Source organism: Priceomyces carsonii (assembly GCF_900007245.1).
Source record: "Priceomyces carsonii strain CBS4050 genome assembly, scaffold: Debaryomyces_carsonii_scaffold_2, whole genome shotgun sequence".
Lineage (NCBI taxonomy): Eukaryota > Fungi > Ascomycota > Pichiomycetes > Serinales > Debaryomycetaceae > Priceomyces > Priceomyces carsonii.
The window spans coordinates 1,312,544-1,335,965 of NW_026946675.1; the positions used below are offsets into that span (position 1 = coordinate 1,312,544).

General features: G+C 36.8%; 12 protein-coding genes across 12 annotated transcripts; 7 read left to right on the forward strand and 5 right to left on the reverse strand.

Moving 5' to 3' along the window:
* Nucleotides 1-466: 466 nt before the first annotated feature.
* On the forward strand, nucleotides 467-1,924 carry PRCAT00002162001 (uncharacterized protein; the record flags this gene model as incomplete). Its single annotated transcript, XM_062952000.1, has 1 exon — nucleotides 467-1,924. The coding sequence occupies one exon, from the start codon at nucleotides 467-469 to the stop codon at nucleotides 1,922-1,924; it is 1,458 nt and encodes a 485-aa protein (XP_062808946.1).
* A 61-nt stretch (nucleotides 1,925-1,985) lies between these two features.
* Nucleotides 1,986-4,916, reverse strand: PRCAT00002163001 (glutamine amidotransferase subunit; the record flags this gene model as incomplete). Its single annotated transcript, XM_062952001.1, has 1 exon — nucleotides 1,986-4,916. The coding sequence occupies one exon, from the start codon at nucleotides 4,914-4,916 to the stop codon at nucleotides 1,986-1,988; it is 2,931 nt and encodes a 976-aa protein (XP_062808947.1).
* A 313-nt stretch (nucleotides 4,917-5,229) lies between these two features.
* On the reverse strand, nucleotides 5,230-6,249 carry PRCAT00002164001 (uncharacterized protein; the record flags this gene model as incomplete). The annotated part of the gene is made up of 1 exon (XM_062952002.1): nucleotides 5,230-6,249. The coding sequence occupies one exon, from the start codon at nucleotides 6,247-6,249 to the stop codon at nucleotides 5,230-5,232; it is 1,020 nt and encodes a 339-aa protein (XP_062808948.1).
* An 875-nt stretch (nucleotides 6,250-7,124) lies between these two features.
* Nucleotides 7,125-8,324, forward strand: PGA45 (Pga45p; the record flags this gene model as incomplete). Its single annotated transcript, XM_062952003.1, has 1 exon — nucleotides 7,125-8,324. The coding sequence occupies one exon, from the start codon at nucleotides 7,125-7,127 to the stop codon at nucleotides 8,322-8,324; it is 1,200 nt and encodes a 399-aa protein (XP_062808949.1).
* A 283-nt stretch (nucleotides 8,325-8,607) lies between these two features.
* Nucleotides 8,608-10,629, forward strand: PRCAT00002166001 (1-phosphatidylinositol 4-kinase; the record flags this gene model as incomplete). The annotated part of the gene is made up of 1 exon (XM_062952004.1): nucleotides 8,608-10,629. One exon carries the CDS (start codon nucleotides 8,608-8,610, stop codon nucleotides 10,627-10,629), a length of 2,022 nt encoding a protein of 673 aa, XP_062808950.1.
* A 64-nt stretch (nucleotides 10,630-10,693) lies between these two features.
* Nucleotides 10,694-11,746, reverse strand: PRCAT00002167001 (uncharacterized protein; the record flags this gene model as incomplete). The annotated part of the gene is made up of 1 exon (XM_062952005.1): nucleotides 10,694-11,746. The coding sequence occupies one exon, from the start codon at nucleotides 11,744-11,746 to the stop codon at nucleotides 10,694-10,696; it is 1,053 nt and encodes a 350-aa protein (XP_062808951.1).
* Nucleotides 11,747-11,928: 182 nt separating this feature from the next.
* BUD16 (putative pyridoxal kinase) lies at nucleotides 11,929-12,927 on the reverse strand (the record flags this gene model as incomplete). Its single annotated transcript, XM_062952006.1, has 1 exon — nucleotides 11,929-12,927. The coding sequence occupies one exon, from the start codon at nucleotides 12,925-12,927 to the stop codon at nucleotides 11,929-11,931; it is 999 nt and encodes a 332-aa protein (XP_062808952.1).
* Nucleotides 12,928-13,167: 240 nt separating this feature from the next.
* On the forward strand, nucleotides 13,168-14,097 carry PRCAT00002169001 (uncharacterized protein; the record flags this gene model as incomplete). The annotated part of the gene is made up of 1 exon (XM_062952007.1): nucleotides 13,168-14,097. The coding sequence occupies one exon, from the start codon at nucleotides 13,168-13,170 to the stop codon at nucleotides 14,095-14,097; it is 930 nt and encodes a 309-aa protein (XP_062808953.1).
* A 330-nt stretch (nucleotides 14,098-14,427) lies between these two features.
* On the reverse strand, nucleotides 14,428-15,951 carry PRCAT00002170001 (MFS transporter; the record flags this gene model as incomplete). The annotated part of the gene is made up of 1 exon (XM_062952008.1): nucleotides 14,428-15,951. The coding sequence occupies one exon, from the start codon at nucleotides 15,949-15,951 to the stop codon at nucleotides 14,428-14,430; it is 1,524 nt and encodes a 507-aa protein (XP_062808954.1).
* A 2,980-nt stretch (nucleotides 15,952-18,931) lies between these two features.
* Nucleotides 18,932-19,765, forward strand: HAC1 (transcription factor; the record flags this gene model as incomplete). The annotated part of the gene is made up of 1 exon (XM_062952009.1): nucleotides 18,932-19,765. One exon carries the CDS (start codon nucleotides 18,932-18,934, stop codon nucleotides 19,763-19,765), a length of 834 nt encoding a protein of 277 aa, XP_062808955.1.
* A 964-nt stretch (nucleotides 19,766-20,729) lies between these two features.
* On the forward strand, nucleotides 20,730-22,439 carry PRCAT00002172001 (SCF ubiquitin ligase complex subunit; the record flags this gene model as incomplete). The annotated part of the gene is made up of 1 exon (XM_062952012.1): nucleotides 20,730-22,439. The coding sequence occupies one exon, from the start codon at nucleotides 20,730-20,732 to the stop codon at nucleotides 22,437-22,439; it is 1,710 nt and encodes a 569-aa protein (XP_062808956.1).
* A 333-nt stretch (nucleotides 22,440-22,772) lies between these two features.
* ORM1 (sphingolipid homeostasis protein) lies at nucleotides 22,773-23,366 on the forward strand (the record flags this gene model as incomplete). The annotated part of the gene is made up of 1 exon (XM_062952013.1): nucleotides 22,773-23,366. One exon carries the CDS (start codon nucleotides 22,773-22,775, stop codon nucleotides 23,364-23,366), a length of 594 nt encoding a protein of 197 aa, XP_062808957.1.
* Between the last annotated feature and the right edge of the window lie 56 nt (nucleotides 23,367-23,422).

Consider the following 23,422-nt stretch of genomic DNA (forward strand, 5'->3'; position numbering starts at 1 on the left):
TTATATGGCGATCTAATGCTGTTTGCATAACATTCCTTACAGTTGTATAGAAGACCCTGATGCATGAGCATGTGTAAGGCAGGTGTAACGGCAGGTGTAACGGCATCGTACGGAGCAATCTGTCCAGTAATTCAAAAACCGGTTAGGATTGGCGTATTCCTATTGTTGAAAAATAATAGACGACAGACTTGAGCGAGAAGCCCGATATACAAAGCACTTGAAGCAGGAAGTACGATCAGTAGGCTCAATTTTTTTTTTTTTTTTTACATTTTAGGAGAACGTCGTCTAGTATTGGAGATATTTTTACAATAAGGCAGTTGTTCTGTGGCAATATATATGAATTACTTCTTCCTAATTTAATTTAAGCTTAAGTTGCAATTAATTGATCATAAAACGTCAAGCTTGAACGGGCGATGGTTCCTAAGTGCTGAATAATTCAATCACGCATATTATAATACGAACAGTGATGCCTGAACATGTGTTCTCTTTACCAGTAAAACGGGTTTTTGATACTAAAGAGATGCGACTTAGAGAGTCCACGAAACTACCACGGGAGCTCCAGTGGAATAACAATAAGATAGAAGAAGCTATCATAAGGGTCAAAATAATTGGTTTAAATTATCAGACTGATTTTGAAGCTTTTAAGCTAAGAGAGAAGCCAATTAGAACATCGGTGGTACCGGGTAGTAAGATAGTTGGGAAAATAAGTGCTTTTTCTAATTACAATGCCAGATCCTCACATGATGATAATTCCAAATATCTTGTATTCCCTTACACCAACTGCATTAATCAAGATTTACCTCAAAAGTGTTCTAATTGTGAAGAGATACTAAGAGGGGAATCTTCTCATCTTTCCACTGCTACTTACAACACTCATGCTCAATTTGCGTGTCTAGCGAACCTTGTCTATGGATTAACCATAGACGGTGGCCTCCAAGATTGCATGAAAATAAAAAATCCATCATCCAACTTGATTCGAATACCAGAAAACATAAGTATTCATGATTGTTGCTTTTTATTTGACTTAATGTTACCATTTTATTGCTTCGTTAAAGACCATCTATTCATTCAAAAACCTATAGACGAATTAGAAGGAAAAAGCTTGATAATACTCAACGATGTGACTAGAGAAATTAATGATATATTACTTGCTGCTCAAGTTTTGAAAATAGATCAGAAAGCACTCTTTATTTTAGATATAACCCAGATAAATGAATTATCTGAAGAAGAAAGAGCAACATACAGCTCCAAATTTAATCAAGTATTTGTCTTTAATACGAGCAAACCGTCCATTGATTTTGCAATTCATAGCTCAATTTCAACCGGTCTTGAATCTACAAGGTCAAGATATTTGATTGTTTTGTTTGATCAGTATAAGTACGAATTTCATCGAAGCGAGCTGGATCTTGTATTTAATGATAAAATTGTTCTTCATTTCAAGATGTCTTTCAAGGATAGGATTCATGCAGAAGAAATTATGAGGTTCTTTTCAGATTTAAATTGCTCAAGGGCACAAACTGAAGATCCGGAACCTTTATCTCATAGGGACACCTCGATCTCGAGTTTAGACGGTGCTCTCTCCGTGCTCTCTTCTTGCACTGCAATACTGCATTCGACTTCTGTGTCTAATTCAAGTGCTGACAAAGAAGAGGATGCACTTTATGAGCGACCCAAGGTTTTAAGATTTAAAGATGACGTCTCCATTTCAAAAGCTACAAGGAAGCTTCCTACTCACTGTTCTTGGTTATGGTACGAGAAGGACTTCGATTTAGGTAATATTGAAAATTTCAATGAGGATAATAGAACACTGCATGGCTTGAAGGATTTAAATAGATTAATTAATGATCCCAAGAACGTTTCTAGAATATGCTACACAAACAGAGGAAAGAAAAATTATAAGATTAATGCTCTTTTGTTTAGTTGATATCAGATGTAATTTATTAGGTTTTTATATGCATATAATAAGTATTTGAATAATTTTGTAATTAATTACTATTACCTATCTCTTCAAAGGAATCAGTTAATATGCTTCTTAGTTTGAATAAATTCAAGAGCCTAAGCTTCTCGTCTTTTAAATGAGCATTATCGCTTGCTTGACCGCAAGGAATTTGGGCTGCAGGTGCATCGAAACATTTTTCCAAAAATCTGACAGATGGGATTGAACCACCTTCACGAATGAATAATGGATCCGGTGCTTTGGGGCCCCAGTGTTCCTTAATCTTCTCATAAAGAATTTGATAAACTAAATTGGAGGGATCACCTAACCAAGGCTCAGCTTCGTGAAATATGTTAATCAGTAAGTGGTTCTCAGATCCAAGATCGTTAAACCTTTCATTGACAAAATTTATCAACAGGGCTTTGATCTTTTCTATATCTTGATTAGGAACAATTCTCATTGAAACAGATGCTTTAGCGACCTTAGGGATAACTGTATTGTTATTGGGTCCTGAAACTTGAATCTTATGAATGGTTAATGAAGGATCGCGCCATTTAGCTATTAATGTTTTCAAATCTTGATCCACTATATCTTTTGATGAAGCGGCTTTCTCTATGTTTCGGTAAATATCTATTTCTCGTTCCGTTAAAGGCAAAATATCGTCATAAAAGCCCTCGAGGTTAATTTTGCCTGTTTTAGGATCTGTCAATTGACTCAACACATGTATCAAATCCATAGTCAGCTCTCTCAGGACTCCTCCGTCAACTCCTGAATGTCTATCTGGCTTATCTGATTCAACTGTTATGGATGCATTGATCACTCCTCTCAACCCATAGTTGAGACAAGGCGTTTCATCATCTATCCAGTAAGAATTTGATAAAAGCACCCAGTCAATATTACCTATCAACGCCTTATTTTCATTTATGACATTTTGGAACCCTATAGACCCACATTCTTCCTCACCTTCGACAACAAACACGACGTCACATGAAAGTTTTCCTTTCAGATGTAATTCAGATACAGCATACATTGCTGCTAATGTTGGCGCCTTATTATCCGATACACCACGAGCATACACATTTCCGTCTTTGGCTACCAAAGTGAATGGATCCGTAGACCAACTATCATCTTCAGATTCCGCATCAACTACGTCATAGTGAGCATACCAAAGAATCCTTGCATTCCTTTTCGAATTTATTTCATCCTTTTCTTCTTTCGTATTCTTCGAAAATTTTGCGTAAACTACCGGGTTCCCATTTGTTACGGGTAGGAGCTTTGTCTGTGAAGACCCTAGCGTAATAAATAATTTTGTTAAAAACTGTGCACATTGCCTAGAGTCTTCCAAATATAATGTTGGACACTTCAGGATGGTCCTGAAGGAAATGAACTGGCGTAGGGAGTTAATCAAATCTCCATTAGATAAATCTTGGTCAAAAGATTCAGCCGCCATTGGGTTGCTGACATTTTGAAAGGTGTCATTTCCTGCAACGGAAGTAATATCCCACAAGCACAATGATTTATGCCCACCAGATAGTAAATAGGTTGACAGACCACTAGTAAATATTTTGATTGCTAGAACAGCCCCATTCTCGAGACAATAAGAACTATTAAAAAGATGATTATAAGTTTCATCTTCGGTATATACTACAACACTTGAAACTAGTTCTTCGCTAAGGTGATTATTATTTCCCTTTTCATCATCTGGGGGAACGGGGGCTGTATACCTTTTCAAAGAAAATTTGATAAGACCTCCTAAGTTAGATGCTTTAAAAATGCAATCATTGCAGATACCCAAACTCAAAACTTCATCATATGTTGTTCTATTTTCAGCATCTGTGTCAGAATCAGATGTGAACTCAAAAGATCTGATCAACTGAAGAGTCATCAAATCCCACACCTTAAGTGAAGAGTCGCACAATCCCAAATATAAATACGAATTTTGAACCGTCATAGATAAAATGGACTCAAGATTATCGAGTGACTTCAACTTACTGATCGTAATATTTAAGCCACCATTGACACCAAAAATGTTGACGACACCATCACCACCACAGGATATTAATATATTTTTATAAGCTCCAGAATAATTGCAAAGGAAATCGTATTTTTCAGATGATGTGTCAAATATTTCCATGCAATAAACGTAACCATAATGAGCAAACCTAATTAAGTCGTTGTGTCCCACTTCTACTAGCTTAGGATCATGAACAAAGTCATGCTTTTTTGCTCGGTCAGTCAGCTTGTATTTCGTCTGTGAAAAATTCGTCAAACCACCAGGACCTTTGGAATCGAAGAATTTGTCATACCTAAGATGGGGTAACCTTTCCATAGTACTACCGGTCTCATCCTTTTTCTCTTCTGCTAGATCCAATTGACACCAAAGTATAGAAGCATTTTGAGCTCCAATAAATAATGTAGACAAAGACTGCGACCAAGCTATGGAAAATATATCACCAATATCAAGTGCTGAGTAGACGATATGGGTACAAACTATCGAACAGTCATTCTTACTATTGACAGATGAAACGTCCCACGCACTGACTAGTGAATTAGACCCGGCACTGAAAAGATGGTTTTCATCGTCACTTAAAGCCAAACATAAAATTGAAGCAGTATTATCCATATGTCCACAGTTGATTTCAAACTTCAAATTATAATTTTCCATATCAAATATTAATAACTTTGAATCCTGGGTTCCACAGAACAACACCTTTTTGCTTGGTGCCGCTAGTACACATAATATTGAATGCGTATGTGACCACTTATGTTTCAAAGTTGGTATATATTCTGCAGTCTGGCTATTAAGATCCAGGTTCATTTTATTTCGATTAGAAGGAGAAACGAATCTCACGGGTGTATTACATCTTGAAGAGCTTACAGACTCCGACCTGCTACTAATAGGAAATGCCTTACGGGATGATCTTATCAGCACGTACTCACTCTCGTGCCCTCTGCTATAGACATGAGACTCCCCAGCCATATTTTACTCAATTGGGGTACTCCTTTTTACTAACAGGTTTTATTTTTGGGAACCCCTTGTACCAAAAATCGTTTATTTTGAGCCTGTCAACAACTTTAAGTCAGTGTTAAAACGTTAAACTATGGTTTTAGTATTATTGTCATTAATCTACGATCTATTTTAAAAGTTTTCTATGCAGGCTGTGGCTTTTTACTATGCAGGTTAGTGTTCAACTTCTGTACACCAGTTTAAATAGATCTCTATATTATGTTTTACAGGAAAGGTATTTACTAGAATATATTACGGATAGTGGGTGTTAGTTGGTTTTCAAATCTTAAAAGCCATGTAGTCCATGTTGAACCACATAGAAAACGCCATCGTTTTCCATTTGCTGCAAGATTTTAGCGACTCCTGGGGAATAAGTTGGGTTTGTCAAAACTACTTGAACAGCATTTGATAATTTGTTTCCTTTCTTCAAATCCGAATAGTATTTGTCGAGGTCAATGTTGTCGAAAAGCCCATTATCATAGAGTTTACTAACAAGCTTTCTTGACATTGATAAAGTTTGGCCATCTCCGAGGACTTTTAAAGTAACAGAAAGAGCAACCCCTGTTCTATTCAATGCAATAAGGAAATTTTCTAAGCTTCCACCAACTAACTCAGAATTGATCACTGCTCCTATCAAATTATTAAAAAATTGTTGCGCAGATCCCGAATACTTGTCATCGTCTCTTTTATAAACTAGAGGATCAGTTGAATTAGATTTGGTTAATTCTGGTGCCTTACTCTTAAAATTGCGTATGGTATCTGCAAGATATTTAACGGTGAGCTTTTGTCCATTACCAAGATCATAAATGATTTTTGAAATCCATATATCACGGCGTAACAAACCACCTGACGCCCTTGCAACATACAGACGATTTTCAGGATCTAAAAGCAACCCATTTAGGAGAGATTCAACCAAACCAGACTTTTTAATTGAGTTCCAAATATTTGTGTAATTGAGAGTAATGTTGACTCCATCCACCATAGTGCTACCATTTTGAACTAATGTCGTAATAGTATTAGCAAGGTTGTCTATCTGCTCGTCCGAGCCAGCAATTTCATGTAAGACGTCAAATATAACTCCAGAGTCATTGACGCTTTGTATGATGCCTTCAAAAGTACTTATTTGATCTCTTTTCTCGAAAATTTGACCACTGTCTTGGTCGCCCATGTAGTCATTTACCAAACTCTCCATTTCTTCATATTCCGGTTTCAAAATGAACTTCTCTGAGCTTGGATGAGCTATTGAACTAGCAACTATTGTATGTAAAAGTGGCACAGCTGCCACTATATACTTCCAATATCTCATTATCAGTGCAGTTTTCTATGCTGTTAAATGATCTCAGTGCGATACTGAGCCTCAGGGTATCTTTTAATTTAAATCTTTCCAGGGATACTTCTACCAGTTCCCTTGAAGCACTTCTCAAGTGTCTGTCTGCTTTGAAGTCTTTTAAATTACTTGTCGACTTAGTTATTTCTGCTGTGAAAAGTGAGGAGACCGTCCCATATATTTCATTTTACATTAAAGTGGGGTTTGTATACAAGACATAAATTTTTGATCAACAACTTCCTAAAGAGGAAATTTCGATTCTGCGAGTATAAGCAGTTGAAAACGAAGGGAGTAGAATAATAGCACGAGATATCGAGCACGTAGTATGAAATAGAAGAAGTAGAATATTTCTTAAGAGATCATTTGCTTTGTCTATGGATGCTAAGGAACATAGAAAGATAGAAATAAATGTTATATCCTTAATGCAATTGATAACATGATTGCAACCATGATTCAGTACAAGCTTTAGTAAATTCTTGTGCCCAGTCTTATAGCATATCATGCAACTAATTATGGACGATTAAGTTTTACTCTATGCATTCATGGTATGTTATTGTATTACATATTGTTGGTTTTTATCTTTCTTTACGGACAAATGTGTGTATAGTAGGGTCAGGGTGTTTTCTCGATTAGGAATGTCTTGAAGGCAACCTTCATCTATTTTCCCGATTAGGCATTTTGCAATGTCATATATCAAATTCAGTAATTTGTAGGCTAATATCGATGAAAACTTCTTGGGCTTTGTTATTGAATTAGAAGAGGGAAATAATTTATAACTTTAAATATATTTTAAAGTTCTTTTCCAAAGATACTACATCCTTATTTTTTTTTTTAATATTGAAGGAAAGAATCAAATGAAATTGTATTCGATAGTCTGCATTTGCAGCTTTATAGCAACGTTAGTTGGTGCTTTTCCAGGTGCTATGCCCATTGAGGATACCAGCTTCCAGTTGTCTGCTTTTTTGGAAGACTCCTTGGATGGAATGCTACCAATGGAAGAAGTACTCGAATTCTATGACATGTTAAACATTCAAAAAAGAGATGGAAATGAGAAGGTCATAGCTTCAGTACTAAATGCTGTCAATAGGTCTGGCATTGTCTGGGATGTTTTGGACGAAGTTTCATCAGATGATGAGAGAATTCAAGTTCTTGCTAACTTAACTGCAAACTTGATCAATTCTACTGGAAGTAGCATCAGCTTGAGCACCATTCAAAGTTTAACAAAAGGTACGAACACATCATCTATTATTAAAATTGTGAGAGACTCAGGTTTAGTCACATCTCTTTTGGATGGTATTTTATTGGATAAGAGCTACAGGCCGACTATAGAACGGTTAATAAAGAGAGTCGTTTTGGACAACAAGTTTACAATCCTGGTGATCCTCAATTCAGTTCTCAGTCCAAGTTCTAGCAATCAGAAGAGAGATACAAAAGAGAGCGGCTTAGAACTGCTAGTCACAAATATCGCTGCCAAACTTTTATCTTCATCTCTATTCGAGAATGTGCTAAATGATACAGTTGTTGCTTTAAATGATACTGGCTTCCTCGTTTATACTGTCAAGAGGTTCATTGCGACAGATGAATACTTGAACATGACAGTTAAACTTACCAAAGATATCTATAACTCCGGTAAGGTAAACATTGATCTTTCCAGTCTCAATATTACAAAACTTGTTGATGACTCACTCAGTGATCCGAAAAAAATCGCCTCGTATGTTGGCGATATTCTATCTGGTGATTTCAACTTTGGTAGTTATTTGGGTAAATATACAACAGCAGTCAGGGAAATTATTAAGGATTTAGAGTCTGACGGCATGTTCCAAGAATTGAATGATTATTTATTCCCCTCAAGCTCATCATCATCAAAAGCTACTTCCACGAGAGCAAATAAGAACGTTAAAATATCTGAATTAACAGTGTCCTCGTCGGTATCATCTCCAACTGTTGAAACAGCAACTGATTCATCTGCAGATTTCATTCAACCAAACACATTTATCTTTAAGTGTCTTTTAGCATTACAGACATTCTTCATTGGCGGCGCCTTCTTAATTTAAAAGATATCCGAATTTTTATAAAATAATTCCTTAAAAGCTATCAATTAGGGCCAATATTCTTAAAGTATTCGACCTTACCCTTTCTCATACATCAAGTCTTTGTTTTCTCTACTATTATCATCATTTTATACTAATTAGAAATACATTTTAGCTAAATATTGAGTTTGTGCAGTCCTCAGATGTATTTACTTCTGTAAATCCTAATTGTACCAAACAATATCAAACTATAATATTCCCTCTTTTAATAACTAGTTTATGTTGGGGTGCTTATTTATACCACATCATGAAGGACTCTAATGAAGAGTTGAATAAGATAAGCAATCTAGCTCAAAATGAAGAAACATCAGGATATGATGAGCTTGAGAATCTGAATCGCAAAACGAATGATGGAACAAGTGCTGGACACTCATCACACTATCCGAAGTTACAACCAAGTCCGATTGGTAAGGACGATTCATTTGCATCATCGAATGCAGAACGGCATGATGCAGATAGGTCGAAGGGCCCGAAAACAAGAGTTAATAATAATGAGGGCCACAAAATAGATATTGCATCCTCTCCAGCCGATCAGTCATTGGAGCAAAGCTCACGTCAGCCCAGTCGACGATCCTCGATAGCATCGTTAAGTAACTTTAATAAGTTCACAAAAAATTTCATTGTGCCAGCAGCTAAGTGGGCATATTCCCCGTTAAAAAGTAGGTCTAAAAGAGAAAAACTAGACCCGTCCTACACGATAGAGTACTCTGTGTTCAAGCCTATACCATACTTCAAACAAATCAAAGATGATGATGACTTTTTAGAGCATTGGCATAGGATTATAAGCGAGGAATACTGGCCAAATCAATATCCCCAGAATTATATATCTTCTTTTGGATTCGAAAATTTGTTAAACTTGGTTACTGAGTTAATAGAGATAGAACATTTGTATCCTCAGAGAATTGCCCAAGGTTCATCAGGTAGCTACTTTGTGTTTGCCAAGAGGCTTGTTGAGGGACATTCTGAGTTGTATAAAGCCGGTGTGTTCAAGCCTAAGGATGAAGAGCCATACGGCCCACTATCACCAAAATGGACTAAATGGCTTCATAGGACCTTTTTTCCGTGTTTTTTTGGTAGGGCGTGCTTGATTCCTAACCTAGGCTACGTAAGTGAGGCTGCTGCATGCGTGCTTGACCGGCAATTACTTTCTTATATTGTTCCATTCACTGAAATAGTATATTTGAAATCCCCTTCTTTCTATTACTCATATTGGGATAGAACGAGGGACTTTTCGAGGTTACCAAGAAAGATTGGTTCTTTCCAGTTGTTTTTAGAAGAATATACCGATGCTCTGACTTGGTTTAAGCTATTTCCTGTGCCTAATGAATTGTCATCCTTACCCGACAGCTCTGACATTGTAATTAATTTGAATGAGACTATTCTGGATTCAAGGTTCCGATGGTCCAAAGGCTCTATGAAGCAGTTTAGAGAAGAGCTTGAAAAGTTGGTAATCCTTGATTACATTATGAGAAATACGGATCGAGGTTCTGATAATTGGATGATCAAGATTGATTGGAAAGAAGTATGCGCTGATAACTTAAATAGGACGGTGACACCTTACATTCGAATAGGAGCGATAGATTCTGGGCTAGCATTTCCTTGGAAGAGACCAGATGGATGGAGATCCTTCCCTTTTGGTTGGCTATTTTTGCCCTTGTCTCTCATTGGCCAGCCTTTTTCTACGAAGACTAGAAATCATTATCTTCCACTTCTAACATCTTCACATTGGTGGGAGACGACTGTCGTTCGGTTAAAAGAAGTATTCCAAAAGGATAATGATTTTAAGGAGAGGATGTGGTCTCGACAACTCGCTGTGTTGAAAGGTCAGGCGTTCATTGTCACGGAGGTATTGAAACTAAGTCATGCAGGTCCTTTGGAGCTCACCAGAAGAGATAACTTATTAATATGGGATGATGTAATGTATGCCCCTAGTCTGATCAATAATGATGTCATGACTAATGCTATGGAGTCTAGCATATACGATTTGAATCCATCTGAACAAGATTATAGAAATAGAATGGATACAATACATGAATCGGGTGAGGACCACGAAAGAATTCCCCTTTTGAAAGGCTCACCAAGTAAAAAGGGAGCTAATAAGAAGATATCACATCAGACGCTTTCTCCAGAAACAGGAATGTCTGGCTTTGAATACAATTTAAATTATGACACTCACGGGAATAAAAATGATCCCAGTGATGTCAAAAAAGTCATTATTGAACGATTGGAAAAAGTAAAAAATAAACCACCGGTGTTTACATGGTGTTAATGGAATTAAAAAAGTCTGCGTTAAATCTACTTTCTGTATGATGAAATAAAATGTAAACCTTGATCTATTTATTGGTCTCAGCTAATATACGAGGGAATTCGTCAGAATTTCCAGTAAATTTAGATTTATCGATTTTAATTAAGCCTCTTTCTTCTTTGATCCTAAACTGAACCATCTTCAACAAGCTGTACAAGAGACTAAGGCATGGGGTTGGGACTCCATTTCTCTCTGCTACCCTTAATGGATTACCCAATATGACTTCTAATTCTAAAAGTTGATTCTTTCTCATGTCAACGCACATGGACGGAGAATAAAACAAGCCATCTCCAATATGAAGAAATAACTCCAATGTCAGCGATGCAATTTCTACACCTTCACTGGCTGCAATCGCCACTATTTCTTTCATAGCGGGCCTGAAAACTGTGTCATTTGCGTTATTCATTTGACACCTATTAATATCTAAGTTGACTAGACTTGTCGTCGTATTAAACACTGCGTTGTATATCAATTTCTCCCATCTTCTCTTCTCGACATCATCATCGATCATGACCTTGTTTTTATCATCCTTACTTTGATAAATTTCAATAAAATCTTTGATTCTGCTCTTACCAATTTCAGGATCAACATTTTGGTTCTTAAAAAGTCCAATATAAATTTGATCTTTATGTAAATTTTCAATTACACACTTGATATTTGAAGACCCAATTAAAGAAACACCGCTCAAAATAAGGTTTTTGGGAAATCGCTTGATCATAGGTACCTCAATTCCATAGCCATTCTGAACCAAGATAATTGTTGTCTTATCCGTTACAGCTGGTTCAATAATTTCTTCGCAGGTAATTGGACCGTCAGGAATATTCTTAGTTGTCAATACAATATAATCGAACTCTCCTTGACTCTTAAATGCTTCTGTTACTGTTCTAGAAATATGATTTGGCCTCCAGTGTTCAATGTTCCCATAAGTAACAGAATTGATGGTATACCCGTGCTCTTTCACATAATCGTAATCTGATCTAACTACCAATGTTACGTCCGAAAGATCATTCAAAGTCAACCCCAAAGCACAAATTGTTCCAACACCTCCAGCTCCAACGATAAGGACCTTTGGTTTAGCCATTGTTTAATATAATGTTATACTCAATAGCGATTTGAGCTACTTATTGAGAATATAAAAAAAACTAATTAGAGCTCTGAACGGCGCTATATTTAGTGACTCACCTCCGTGCTATCAAAGGAGAATAGAAAAAAAAAAAAAATTTCTCAACTACAAGTAAACTGATTAATTGCGTAGAACTGAAGCTATATTATATCTGGTGTAAATATTCCATCGTCAGCATAATCATAGAAGTTCTTAGACTCTATTACTTTTAATTCAAAGAACTTCATGCTACTTCCATCGTTGATCTTCCCTTCCAAGTTGGTATCGTACGATACAGGCATTCCTTTAGATTTGTAGTAACTTTCTATACCTAGTTTATGGGTCAACTTCAAAGTATTCAGCATGATAGTTAGTACTTGATTGACGGATTTGGAAAGAGCATCTAATCCATGCCCTCTAGTTTTCAGGTTGTTGTAGAGTTTATCAAGAAGCAAAGCACTGAACATATCCCCAACACCAGTGAAATATGATCTAATGATAGGTATAGAATAGACGTGGATATCAGTTTCCGTCGCACATGAAATTGCACAATAAATGATTCCCTTATTCGAATGGGGCTTCTTGGATAAGCATAAGTTCTCGTCTAAGCTTGTGACAACCACATATTTGATACCATACTTCAGATGAAGTGAGTGAATTGCTGCTTTCAAGTCTTCTTCGGAGCATATTTTAAGGTCACATAGTAATTCAAGCTCAAATTGATTCGGTGTGATAATATCTACCATTCCACTGGCCAACATTCGTCTATACTCATGTACACAGGATTCATCTACGTATATGTATCCTTGGTCCCCCATCACCGGATCTAACAAATAAACCAACTTTGGCACTTTCGCTTTAAGCTTTTGTATGTATCTCTTCACGGTTTCTATAAGCGAGTCATTGGGTATGTATCCACTAATTACAGCATTATAAGTCATGTCTATATCATTAAGACCATCAAATATATTTTCAAGTTCCTTAGTATCGATGGCAGACCCTTTGAACGACCCATACCCTGTATGATTTGAAAAATTTACAGTATTAACATTATCGACCTCCCAACCCTGAGTTTGTAGCGGAAAGATGGCCGCTTTTCCCCCAACATACCCATGCGAGACGTGGGACTGTATCGATAATACTGACTTGCTAAAAGTCATTGTGTGGGAAGAGAAGAGGTAATGATAATGAGAAATCTTCTTCCATCATTGAACACTACCTTTTAGCGCACACTTCTTAAAATGGAAAGCAAATACAGATAACAAAAAATACCAGATTAGTAATATTTTTTTTCATTTCTTATTGCTATAAAGCTTCCAATCCGCTCTCTGTCTGTTCGCAATCTTCTAACAGTATAGAAGTACATTGTTTAATAAAGAATTGAGTTTTAAAGAAGAGAAATGGCCTCCTCAAAGATAATTGAAGCAAGCCTTAAATTGAACGACGGTAATAAAATCCCAGTTGTTGGTCTTGGAACTTGGCAAGCATCTGAGAAGGGGCAAGCTTATCTGTCAGTATCATGTGCTTTGAAAGCAGGTTACAGGCACATTGATACAGCTTCTGGCTATGAAAATGAAGCTGAGGTCGGAATGGCCATTCGTGACTCCAAAATACCCAGAGAAGAGATCTTTTTAACTACTAAATTATGGTGTCAAGACCATAAGAGGGCGAGTAAAGCTTTAGATGAATCACTTGAAAAATTGGGTCTCGATTACGTTGACCTTTATTTAATGCATTGGCCCGTGCCATTGAATCCATCCAATGAAAGTAAGTTTTCGATATTGCCCAACGGTAAGAAAGATATTCCTCAAGATTGGACCTTCTTGGACACTTATAAATCTATGCAAAAATTAGTAGGTACGGGTAAGGTCAAATCAATTGGAGTGTCAAATTTCTCTATAAAGAGACTTGAAGAGCTTTTATCCGATGATGAGTTAACCATTACTCCAGCAGTTAACCAAGTAGAGGTTCATCCACTTCTACCTCAGGATAAACTAATTGAATATTGTCACGAGAAGGGAATTATTGTCGAAGCATACTCTCCTTTAGGATCTCATGATTCTCCTCTTTTCAAGAATAAAACTATCGTAGAGGTTGCAGAACGGAACAATGTGACAACTGCACAAGTTTTGATAGCATGGGGTGTTCATAGAGGTACTGTTGTCTTGCCAAAATCTGTCACACCCTCTAGAATCAAGTCCAACATATTGCAAATAAGTTTACCTGAGGCTGAATATAAAGTTCTTGATAAAATGCCAACTGTTTATGGTATTAAGAGAACCTGCAACCTTACATTTAACGATATTGTCGTTTTTAACGATGATGATTAGAAAATAATTTGACGGTGAGTCCTAATTTTTCAAAGGAGTACTTATTTGAGAACTTTTGTGACAGACTTTACCTGTCTAGTGCGGTTGAAAGCGATATTTTACTTTTAACGTATTCCACTGAACCAAAGAGTTGAGATTAAGGGTTTCTCCTTTTCTTGATAATATTCATCATCACTTTGTAATATACTTGCTAAATATAGTGAACTAAGTAGGCGAGCTTTCATAGCGTATTGCTCAGATTTTTATACTATATCTTGAGATATTAAAGTTTATTAAAATCCTATATTATATCTAATAAATAATTAAATTAGTATTAAGTTGTCATAAATATTAGGGAACAGTAATTCCCGCTTCTTCTTCTTCCTCCTCTTCTTCTTTCTCCTCTTGAGGTTTGACTTTTGAGGCAGTGGTAAATTTGGAATAACTTCTGATTTTTGGACCATAAAAGTAAAATATGAAAGGCATGACGCAAATGATTAAACTTATAAATCCCAATAACGATGCTGCCCAGTGCACTCCTAAATTACGATACATCGGATCTGCAACGTGAACCATTCCTGCTGAAATATTGTATCTGACAAGAGTTAGAGTACTCAAAGCACTCGCAGAATTTACCCCGTAAGAATCAATGACGTAGGAATAAGTAGTAAGAAAAACTTGCATCATACCCAAGCCAAAAAAAAACGTAGACACAATAGCTGGCCACGGCGAAATGGATTCATATGTCGTCCATGCTACCCAGAAAAGTGAAATGGGAATAAACCAAGCACATACCATCAACGGAACAAGACGTATTTCTGGAGAAATCTTATCAATAGAACCATGCTTCTTTCCTTCTTTCATAAAAAAGTGATATGATATGGGTGTCACAATCAACAAAGTTGCCACTATACCTAAACTAACTGCGATAAAAGGAAGTGTAGATTTAGCAAAATCAAAATCCCAAGTACCAAAAATGTATGTAAAGGCTTCAAAGTCTGTGAACAAGACAATATAACTGATACTAATACACAAAGTAAAACAAGTGACGATAGGCTCAGTCACTGCAAAAACAAAAGGTCGGAAAAAGATGCGTAATGAAAACGGCGACCTACCCTCTCTTTGAATCTCATGAAGAGAGATGTAGTCTTTACATCCTGTTTTCTTTCTAATAGCAGCAGCCTTGAGATCCATGATTATAGGACTAAAAGTTTCGGGCATAAAGAAGAAAACAATCACTGTGATTCCATAGCCAATTATTGCAGCAAGATAGTTCGTCCATCTCCAACCTAAATACGACTTGGTCAAGTAGCTCCCTATCACTGGCCCAAGTGATGGCCCGAGGAAACCTGACACACCAAAAAACGAAAATGTGAGAGTTCTCTTATCCGATTCCCACATATCAGCAATGCTACCTCCAGCGTTAGACAACGGAGAAGTTCCAAAAAAGCCCGCAAAGAAGCGACATATCGCCAAGGAGGCCATATTCTGGGAAGTAGCAGCACCAATCTGAAAACAAGAAAATAAAAGCATGCTTCCAATGTATACGGGAAGTCGTCCAAATTCCTCGCACATGGGGGCCAAGACAGGTGCTCCCATAGCGAATCCAACTAAGAAAAGAGACGTTGTCATTTCTGAAACTTCCTTACTGACTCCAAATTCCTTACATACCGCATCATATGTGCCTGAGCCAACTGAGGACGCCATTGTAACTATAAATGATACTAAAGTAAGTATAATTGTGCAACAAAATCGTTTTTTAATGGACCAACTCATCGGATTATTCTTCATATCGCTTGGCTCCCAATCAACTATGAAGGAATCCTCCTTTTCACTCACTTCATAATCTGCAGCATACAATCTCCATGTATCCATTATTCGTGATTACTACCACTCGAGAAGCAACACTGCTGCTGCTGTGCCAGATTATTTAAGACTCTCTTCAACTGTGATCATCAGTAAGCAATTTGCTTTTCTCGGACAATAATCGGATACGTGCCGATTAGACCGACCGTACCGATCAGAAGTATTTTCAATTGTGTGCAACATTATTATTAATTAGCACTTCGGTGTATATCACCGATTGCCGATTAATAATTGATGATTTCGTAAGCCTGAATGCTACTATTTTGGCTTTACTGACTTTATTTGTATATCGTGGACATCTATGTCATTCAAGCCTTTTTTTTGTATTTGTTGCGAAATAATAGTTAAAAAAAAGAGTTGAATCTCATTTCTTTCAATCTACTTTAAATCTTGTTACACTTAATAATTTGTGTATCTAAAACCCTACACCTTTGAAATACGTTCACAAAATACTTTCTTAAAGTTGTAATAAGGGACAACATGTTTCAAAACCGAGAAAGTTGGAATGAATCATAGTTTAGGTTATATTGTTCAGGAGTAAAACAAAACGTGAAACGAATCAAAGTTATAAAACTGTCCAATTTGTGATACGAACGACTGACGAATTAAGTGGTGATATGATTGGAGAGATTTAGTATGGGAAATATAAGATGAAGCGTATTGAAAGACATACTCTTTTACTTAGCACAAGCTCTAATCGCTCATTTTGTGATCAAACACCTTATACAGAAGTAAACTTCGGTTTAAATGTAAGTCCTGGATAGTTTTGATATTTGATATTTTGATATTTATTTTAACTTTCTGAACTTGAAAAAATTTGTTACTTTGTATGATTTTCACAGCAAATGAATCATCGGAAATAAATTTGTTGATATACTATTATTATATGGACTCGAGAGAGCTTTCTAATTTTGAAAATCGGATCGATTTCCTGATTTGTCTGGCTGCAAACTCTGTACTGCACTTCCAAAAAGAGATATCTTTCCGTAAATAAGAAGATATAAATATTGATCAAAACTTATCATTTCACATGCTTATGAGTAATACCACCATTAAAAAGTGAAAGGGAGAAAGAAGTTCTCAATCGGTTCTTAGATCTTTTTAATATAAAAAAAAAAATTTTTTGCAATAGATATGAAAAAGAGAAAGTTGGAAGCAACGTCAACAAGCCATTAGTGTCAAATTCCAGAAAACAAAAGAGCAGTTAAGTGTCGTATTCCTTTGAATTCGAAGAACAATTCAAGAGATGTTAGTGATAAAGGGGAATTAGGATTTCAGAATCAAGAAAGACCACGCTCCCGTACCTCGACTCAATTATAGCAAGCACAACATGAGGTATTTGAGGTGCACTTGAAAAATTCGGATCTCCTGTCGATGACTGATAGGATCCATGAAAAACAAGGGCTTATATAAAACCATGGAACTAAAACATATATCTTGAAATGGAATACATCTTGTTACTGCTACCTTTTTGGGAAAATCCACTTTTCTGTAAGCATCACTGATGAAGAGACTAACATGAGGCCAAAGTTCCAGGGGATTTCATTCCCCCTCTAGAGAGAAAAGACGCAATTATTGGTAGTACCGATATTGACGGAAGAGTCGACAAGGAACACAACACGAGCAGCCATGCAGCGGGGGGTTTTTTTTTCTTCCACTATGGAGAGACTCCATAGTCTCAAGAAATCTATTATTGACAATAGAGGTAACCCTTTCCAATAAACCACCGATTGTTTTCTCACATCCAAGGAGAGAGGACCGAGGCGCAGATATTAAGTATGTCTTATGTGATCATGGTTTGAGAGTTTTAAGTTTTTGCATTTTGGAGACATTGGAACGACCGAGGACTAAAATAAGTTCCATACTACTGGTGCACTGAGAGATGTTTACATAAAAGCGACGACTATTCAAAGTAGGATTTCGATAGCCTTGTTTGCTTAATGCATGGCATATTATCAAAGATACCCAGATTCTACTTGTAGTGTATATACCACAGCGTCGGAATATGATTTTGACATTAAATCGCAAATAGGAAAAGTCTACTGTTCTCTTTCAAATAGCCGTAGTACATTGCAGCATATCAGGACAGATCCAATTCGCTTCGCCACTTATTATTATACTCACAATAATCACAAGAAACACGATAAATAATAGGACGTACATTATTAATTTCAAAGTTCTTGTTGAGCGCAAACGTAGTACAAAGATATGAAATAATAGTTTATTCTATTATTAGTGTGGGTGTTGACTTGCACGTAATTCTCCTATTCCTAGTACTCGAGCTCTTAGACCCTGTATCGAGTCGGATCGCAGAATACCGGAAAAATAAATCAGGTTTACATTTGCTTCGGCAACGAAGAAAGTTTCGACTTTTTAATAATAGATACACATCTCGGCAAAGTAGTATTGTAAAGATGTTATAAAACAATTGTTTTGAGTTATCGTCAAGAGTCCTCGTCATTGTGTAAAAACTTTTCTTATCTTTAAAAGACTTCTACATGATTCTTCTATTCTACATGGTCGACAGCTCTTGAGGCTTATCTGTAGTGTTTCAGACTTCGTCATCTGTAACATAGCGACGTTCTGAATCTCGAATCGCCACGTCATCAAATACTCGGTCGAGTATCGCAAAACAGTCAACCGGCACACAGCCAGAGGAGCAACAAGGCAATGCAATGCCGCGAGTTCGCGAACCTTATATTCATCCCTACGTTCTGGCCCAGAAATTTGTGTGCAGTTCTGAGGGGAGGAGCGTGTTGAAAGCTTAGATTTTGGAGGATGTTTGTGGGCTTATACGGTCGGAATCACATAAGTAACTGACCGGTACTCTATTTATAGCCGGAATACACTCTTTGTGCCTACTTAATGGACACGCCAACCGCTGAGCAGTCGTATTTAAAGGCGAATGATCCAAAGTTAGGGGACGAAGTATTTGCCACGTCAAGTAGTAAGAAAGTAACTTCTACGAGAAGGTCAGAATAAAGAAATTATGACAGAACTCGCAGACAAGTTGAATCCTAACTTCAAGTCGACATTGCCACCAAGAAAGAGGGCTAAAACGAAGGAGGAGAAGGAACAACGTCGTGTTGAAAGGATTCTTCGTAATAGAAGAGCGGCACATGCTTCACGCGAGAAGAAGAGAAAACATGTTGAGTACCTCGAAAGTTATGTTGTTCAGTTAGAGGAGAACATGAAGTGTTTGCAGCAAAATTTTGATGCAATTGTAGAATTGGTTCCACAAGATAAGTTTGCTGGGATGAATTTGCAGAAGTTGAATAATTTAGAGGAGTTGAAAGAAAAAATACAAGTAAATTTGAGCAGCTCTGTTGCTGCTGAGTCTAGCGATCAACAGCTCTCAACTGAGTCCGTGACTGAGCCACCAACGAAAAAGAGAAGATCAAGCAGCACTCTGTACGATGATATCGATTTTGAGAGTAGCTCTCAGTTAGAGCCCAAAGAAGACTCAGAGGAGCCAGAGGACGCTGACGAATACCAAGAGGACGAAACAACCGAAAAGAAGTTGCCTCCAATCAAGAAGGAACACGAAAATGAATTGTTATCGGTGACAAGTGACAATGTGTTTTTTAATTACTTGTCACCAATATCTATGAACTCGCCTGTGGGTTCTCCCATAGATTTAACATTAAAGAAATCTAGTGACCAGTTGACACCGTTCGAATTAGATGAGGAGTCAGGGTCTAGTTCATCTATCTCTAGTGAATCTAATGACTCGGAGAAGGGATATGAATCAATGGAGCAAAATTCAGAAGAAATTTTGTTATCTAAAGGATATGGCGTAGGAGCCTCTGTGGCTATCTGTTGAGATTTTGAAAGTTCTCTGCTTGTTTCGTTTGAAATGACATGGGTAGCTTAAGTAAAGAGAGGACTAAGGTTGTCAGGAGCAGTATATTAATTTGGGTTTACGTATCTAGGAGGAGACTACACTCAAATTAATATACGTGGAATCTCCATTGCCGACCTCGGTCTTCTTGTGCTACGCTTGTGAACGAAATTTATAGCATCGCAGCAATTTTCTTATCACTTCAAGATTAGTCAATTGGTGATTCCACGTATACACTAATAATCCTTGCGGTCTGCAGCACCATTCATACCCAACTTCGTAGACACAACTAGTTTGATAAATGGAAAGACTGACTTTTCATCTCTTTTAAACGAATCTTTGGATTCAGTGCCCATAAATACTGCTGAACTTCCTTTGAACATCGAAGATTTTTTTTCCATTCAGTTTTAAAATATTAACTTCTTTGGTTTGGGTTAGATTAGGTGTTTTAGTTTGTTTTGGTGTTTGTGTTCGATGAATAGTCCATTAATTTATTTAATAAGAGTATGCTGAAACTAAAATTTCAATCGAAGGTTCAATTTTAATAATAATTCAATCAGTGGTGCATCTCAAGGCTTAAAAATTTCTAGCGTTGGATGAAGGCGCTCCGGGTTTGACTAGTGAAGCGACACTTCCTATGCTGTGAATCATTTAACTTGAGATTACATTCATCGAAGGGGTTTAAAAAAGAGAATCTTAATTGACTTCATGCAGTTTCTGTATGCCCTTATTTTACCATGGGGCTAGTTTATATATAATACACGTTATTCAGTTTAGCTTAGGTAGGCTCAATCGATCCTTCAAAACTGTAAGCAAAAGGACCTTCATTATCTAATTACGATTCTTGCAGTGCGAAATTCTTATCATTCTTTTTTAGCAAGCAACTCACTAGAAGTGTCTTTTCTGAAACTTAAGTGCCTGAAATTGAAAAACATTGATACATAGAATGACTATAAGTGACTTAGATGATGATACTTTAATAACAATAGTTTTATTTTTATCTCCTGATGATGTATTCAATTTTTCTTTGACCTCGAAGGCGATACATCTGGTTCTAACAACGAATGCAGTTTATCGAATACTTTATTTCAAGAAATTTGGCTCTAAGCCCACTCCATTATCTTTAACAGAATACAATTGGAAAGACTTATTTCATTTGAGAGCCTCGTCTAAGGCTAAGTTATATACCTGGGGTTCATCGCTGCTTGGGAGGTTGGGTTATTTAATAAATGACATTCCAGAGAATCATACGTCGATTGGATTTATGTCTAAAAATGTACATACACCAACCAATGTACCCAACTTCAATGGAAACATCATTACAGACATCAGTGCAGGTGGATTTTCTTTACAAATTTTAGTTAATAATGGCAGTTTATACTTCACTGGAGCGAATTGGAAAAAATCAGAAACTTCAAAACTGACACCTGGACCTTTCCAATCGCATGATTACACACCTTCACCACTGTATGCATTAATTACCACTTCAATACCACATGTTGTGAATCTTGGCTCAAGACGTTTAATTCCAACTAACTCAGGTTCTCGAATGCCCGGATCTTGGTCTAGAAATGATAGAGACATTAGTGAGTCTACCGCAAGCAATGAACCAAGACGTCCTACGAACCCTAATTTAACACTTCCTCCGGAGGAACAATCTTACCCTCCATCTTTAGAATCTATCAATCAAAAAAGCCCCAAAGAGACTAGCTTTGTAACAAAGCTTGAAATTCCTGAAGTGGGAAAAACTGACGCAAAGATAGTATCTATTTCAAGTGGAAGGGAACATATAATTGCGTTGGATAACTATCATAATTTATATTCTTGGGACACAGGGAATACGTCTAAGATGGCTGTTCGAATATTGTTTCCTGGTTTAGATAACAAGTTAATCTCTAAGATATCCGCAGGATGGAACTTGTCTGTTTGTCAAATCGATCAGATTGGACTAGTTGTATGGTATTCGAGGATACCACTAACAGAAGAGAATTATATCAATAAAACCATGACTTCCGAGGCGAGATATGTTATAATTCCAGAGACAAAACACAGTCAAATTGTCGACTTTATGGCGGGATGCGACTATGTCTTGATTATAAAGGGTGATGGGAGACTTTATCGGTTTTCAATAAATGCACACGCTTTTGCAACTGGGGATCGTGATGAAACAATGATAGAAGATCTCGAAAAGGTTGATGAATTCAACAAATATTTACTGGAACGTGGTTCAGAGATAGGAAAGAATACTAGATTCACTAAACTAGAAGGTTGCTATAATAAGTTTGTAGTCTTCACTAACGATGGGCTGGTCTTACTAGGACAGAAAGATTTGGAAACTCCAAAAATTCTTCCAGAATTACAGAATCGAAATATAACTAGCGTTACAATAGGAGACTACCATTATTTGGCATTAACAAGTAATGGAGAGATGCTAAGTTGGGGTACTGAGTCGAAACAATGTGGATGCCTAGGGCTTGGACCAAAGCAGGAGATTATTGATAACAACAATGGCAATGTGAACGATTTAGGTAGGCAGAATGGTATGGAAGTTTTAAGGCCAATGAAAGTTAAACGACCGGCTGCTTCAGGGAAATGGTTGGCAGCAGCAGCAGCAGGGTGGCACTCTTGCGGTATATTTGTTCCAAGTTTAGAGTGATCTTAGTTATTTTAATAGTTTTGTAGAGAAATGCGGGTAAGGGAGTTTGTAGTTCAATCTAGTGATCGAATTTTACGGAACAATTATGAAGAGCAAAAACACATATACGATGGCGATTCGTCACGAAAGAAAACAGAAAGACAAAATCCAGTTGAGGCAAAATTATTCTGAATAAACACTAAGCTCTGATATCAGGAACTATATTGGAAGAGGAAGACGAAACTTCCCGAAGCTCAGAATTTCGTCTATTTTTATCATTTTGATAATAAATCTACTTTTACCTCGAATAATAGAATACAAGAGAAGCACAGTTAGTCTTAGTCTATAGAAGCAATGGCAAGCCTTACACCCGATAATACTGATGGATTAACCGTCAATAACGACAATTTGTCACCCACAGCGTCCCACCACTCTGCGCATTCAGTGAGACAAAGGAGATCATCCTCAATCATTCAGCATCTTGAACCAGACACATTGGAAACAAAAATAGACCAATCATTGAACCCTAACTGGAATGCCAATTGGGTCCATTTTAAAGGTGCTTGGATTATTCATGTTGTCTTAATTATTTTCTTGAAGGTATTTTTTAACTTTATATCTGTGTTAGACAACGATTGGAAATGGACGTTGACAAACGTTAGCTACGATATTGGATCTTATATCATGTTTCATCAAGTTAAGGGAACTCCATTCGAATTTAACTCAGGGGCGTATGACAACCTCACAATGTGGGAACAAATAGATAATGGTGACCAATATACACCAACAAAGAAGTTTTTAATGCTAGTTCCCATCGCTTTGTTCTTGATTAGTACGCATTATTCGAAATATAATTTAAACTTATTCATTTTAAATGGTGTTAGTTGCTTATGTGTTGTTGTTCCTAAGTTGGCCTTCTCTCATAGGTTGAGAGTAACTTTGTACTGAATTTTTTTTTATGAGAATCTAACTCATTCGTCTCTTGTATTACTACATGAGAAACA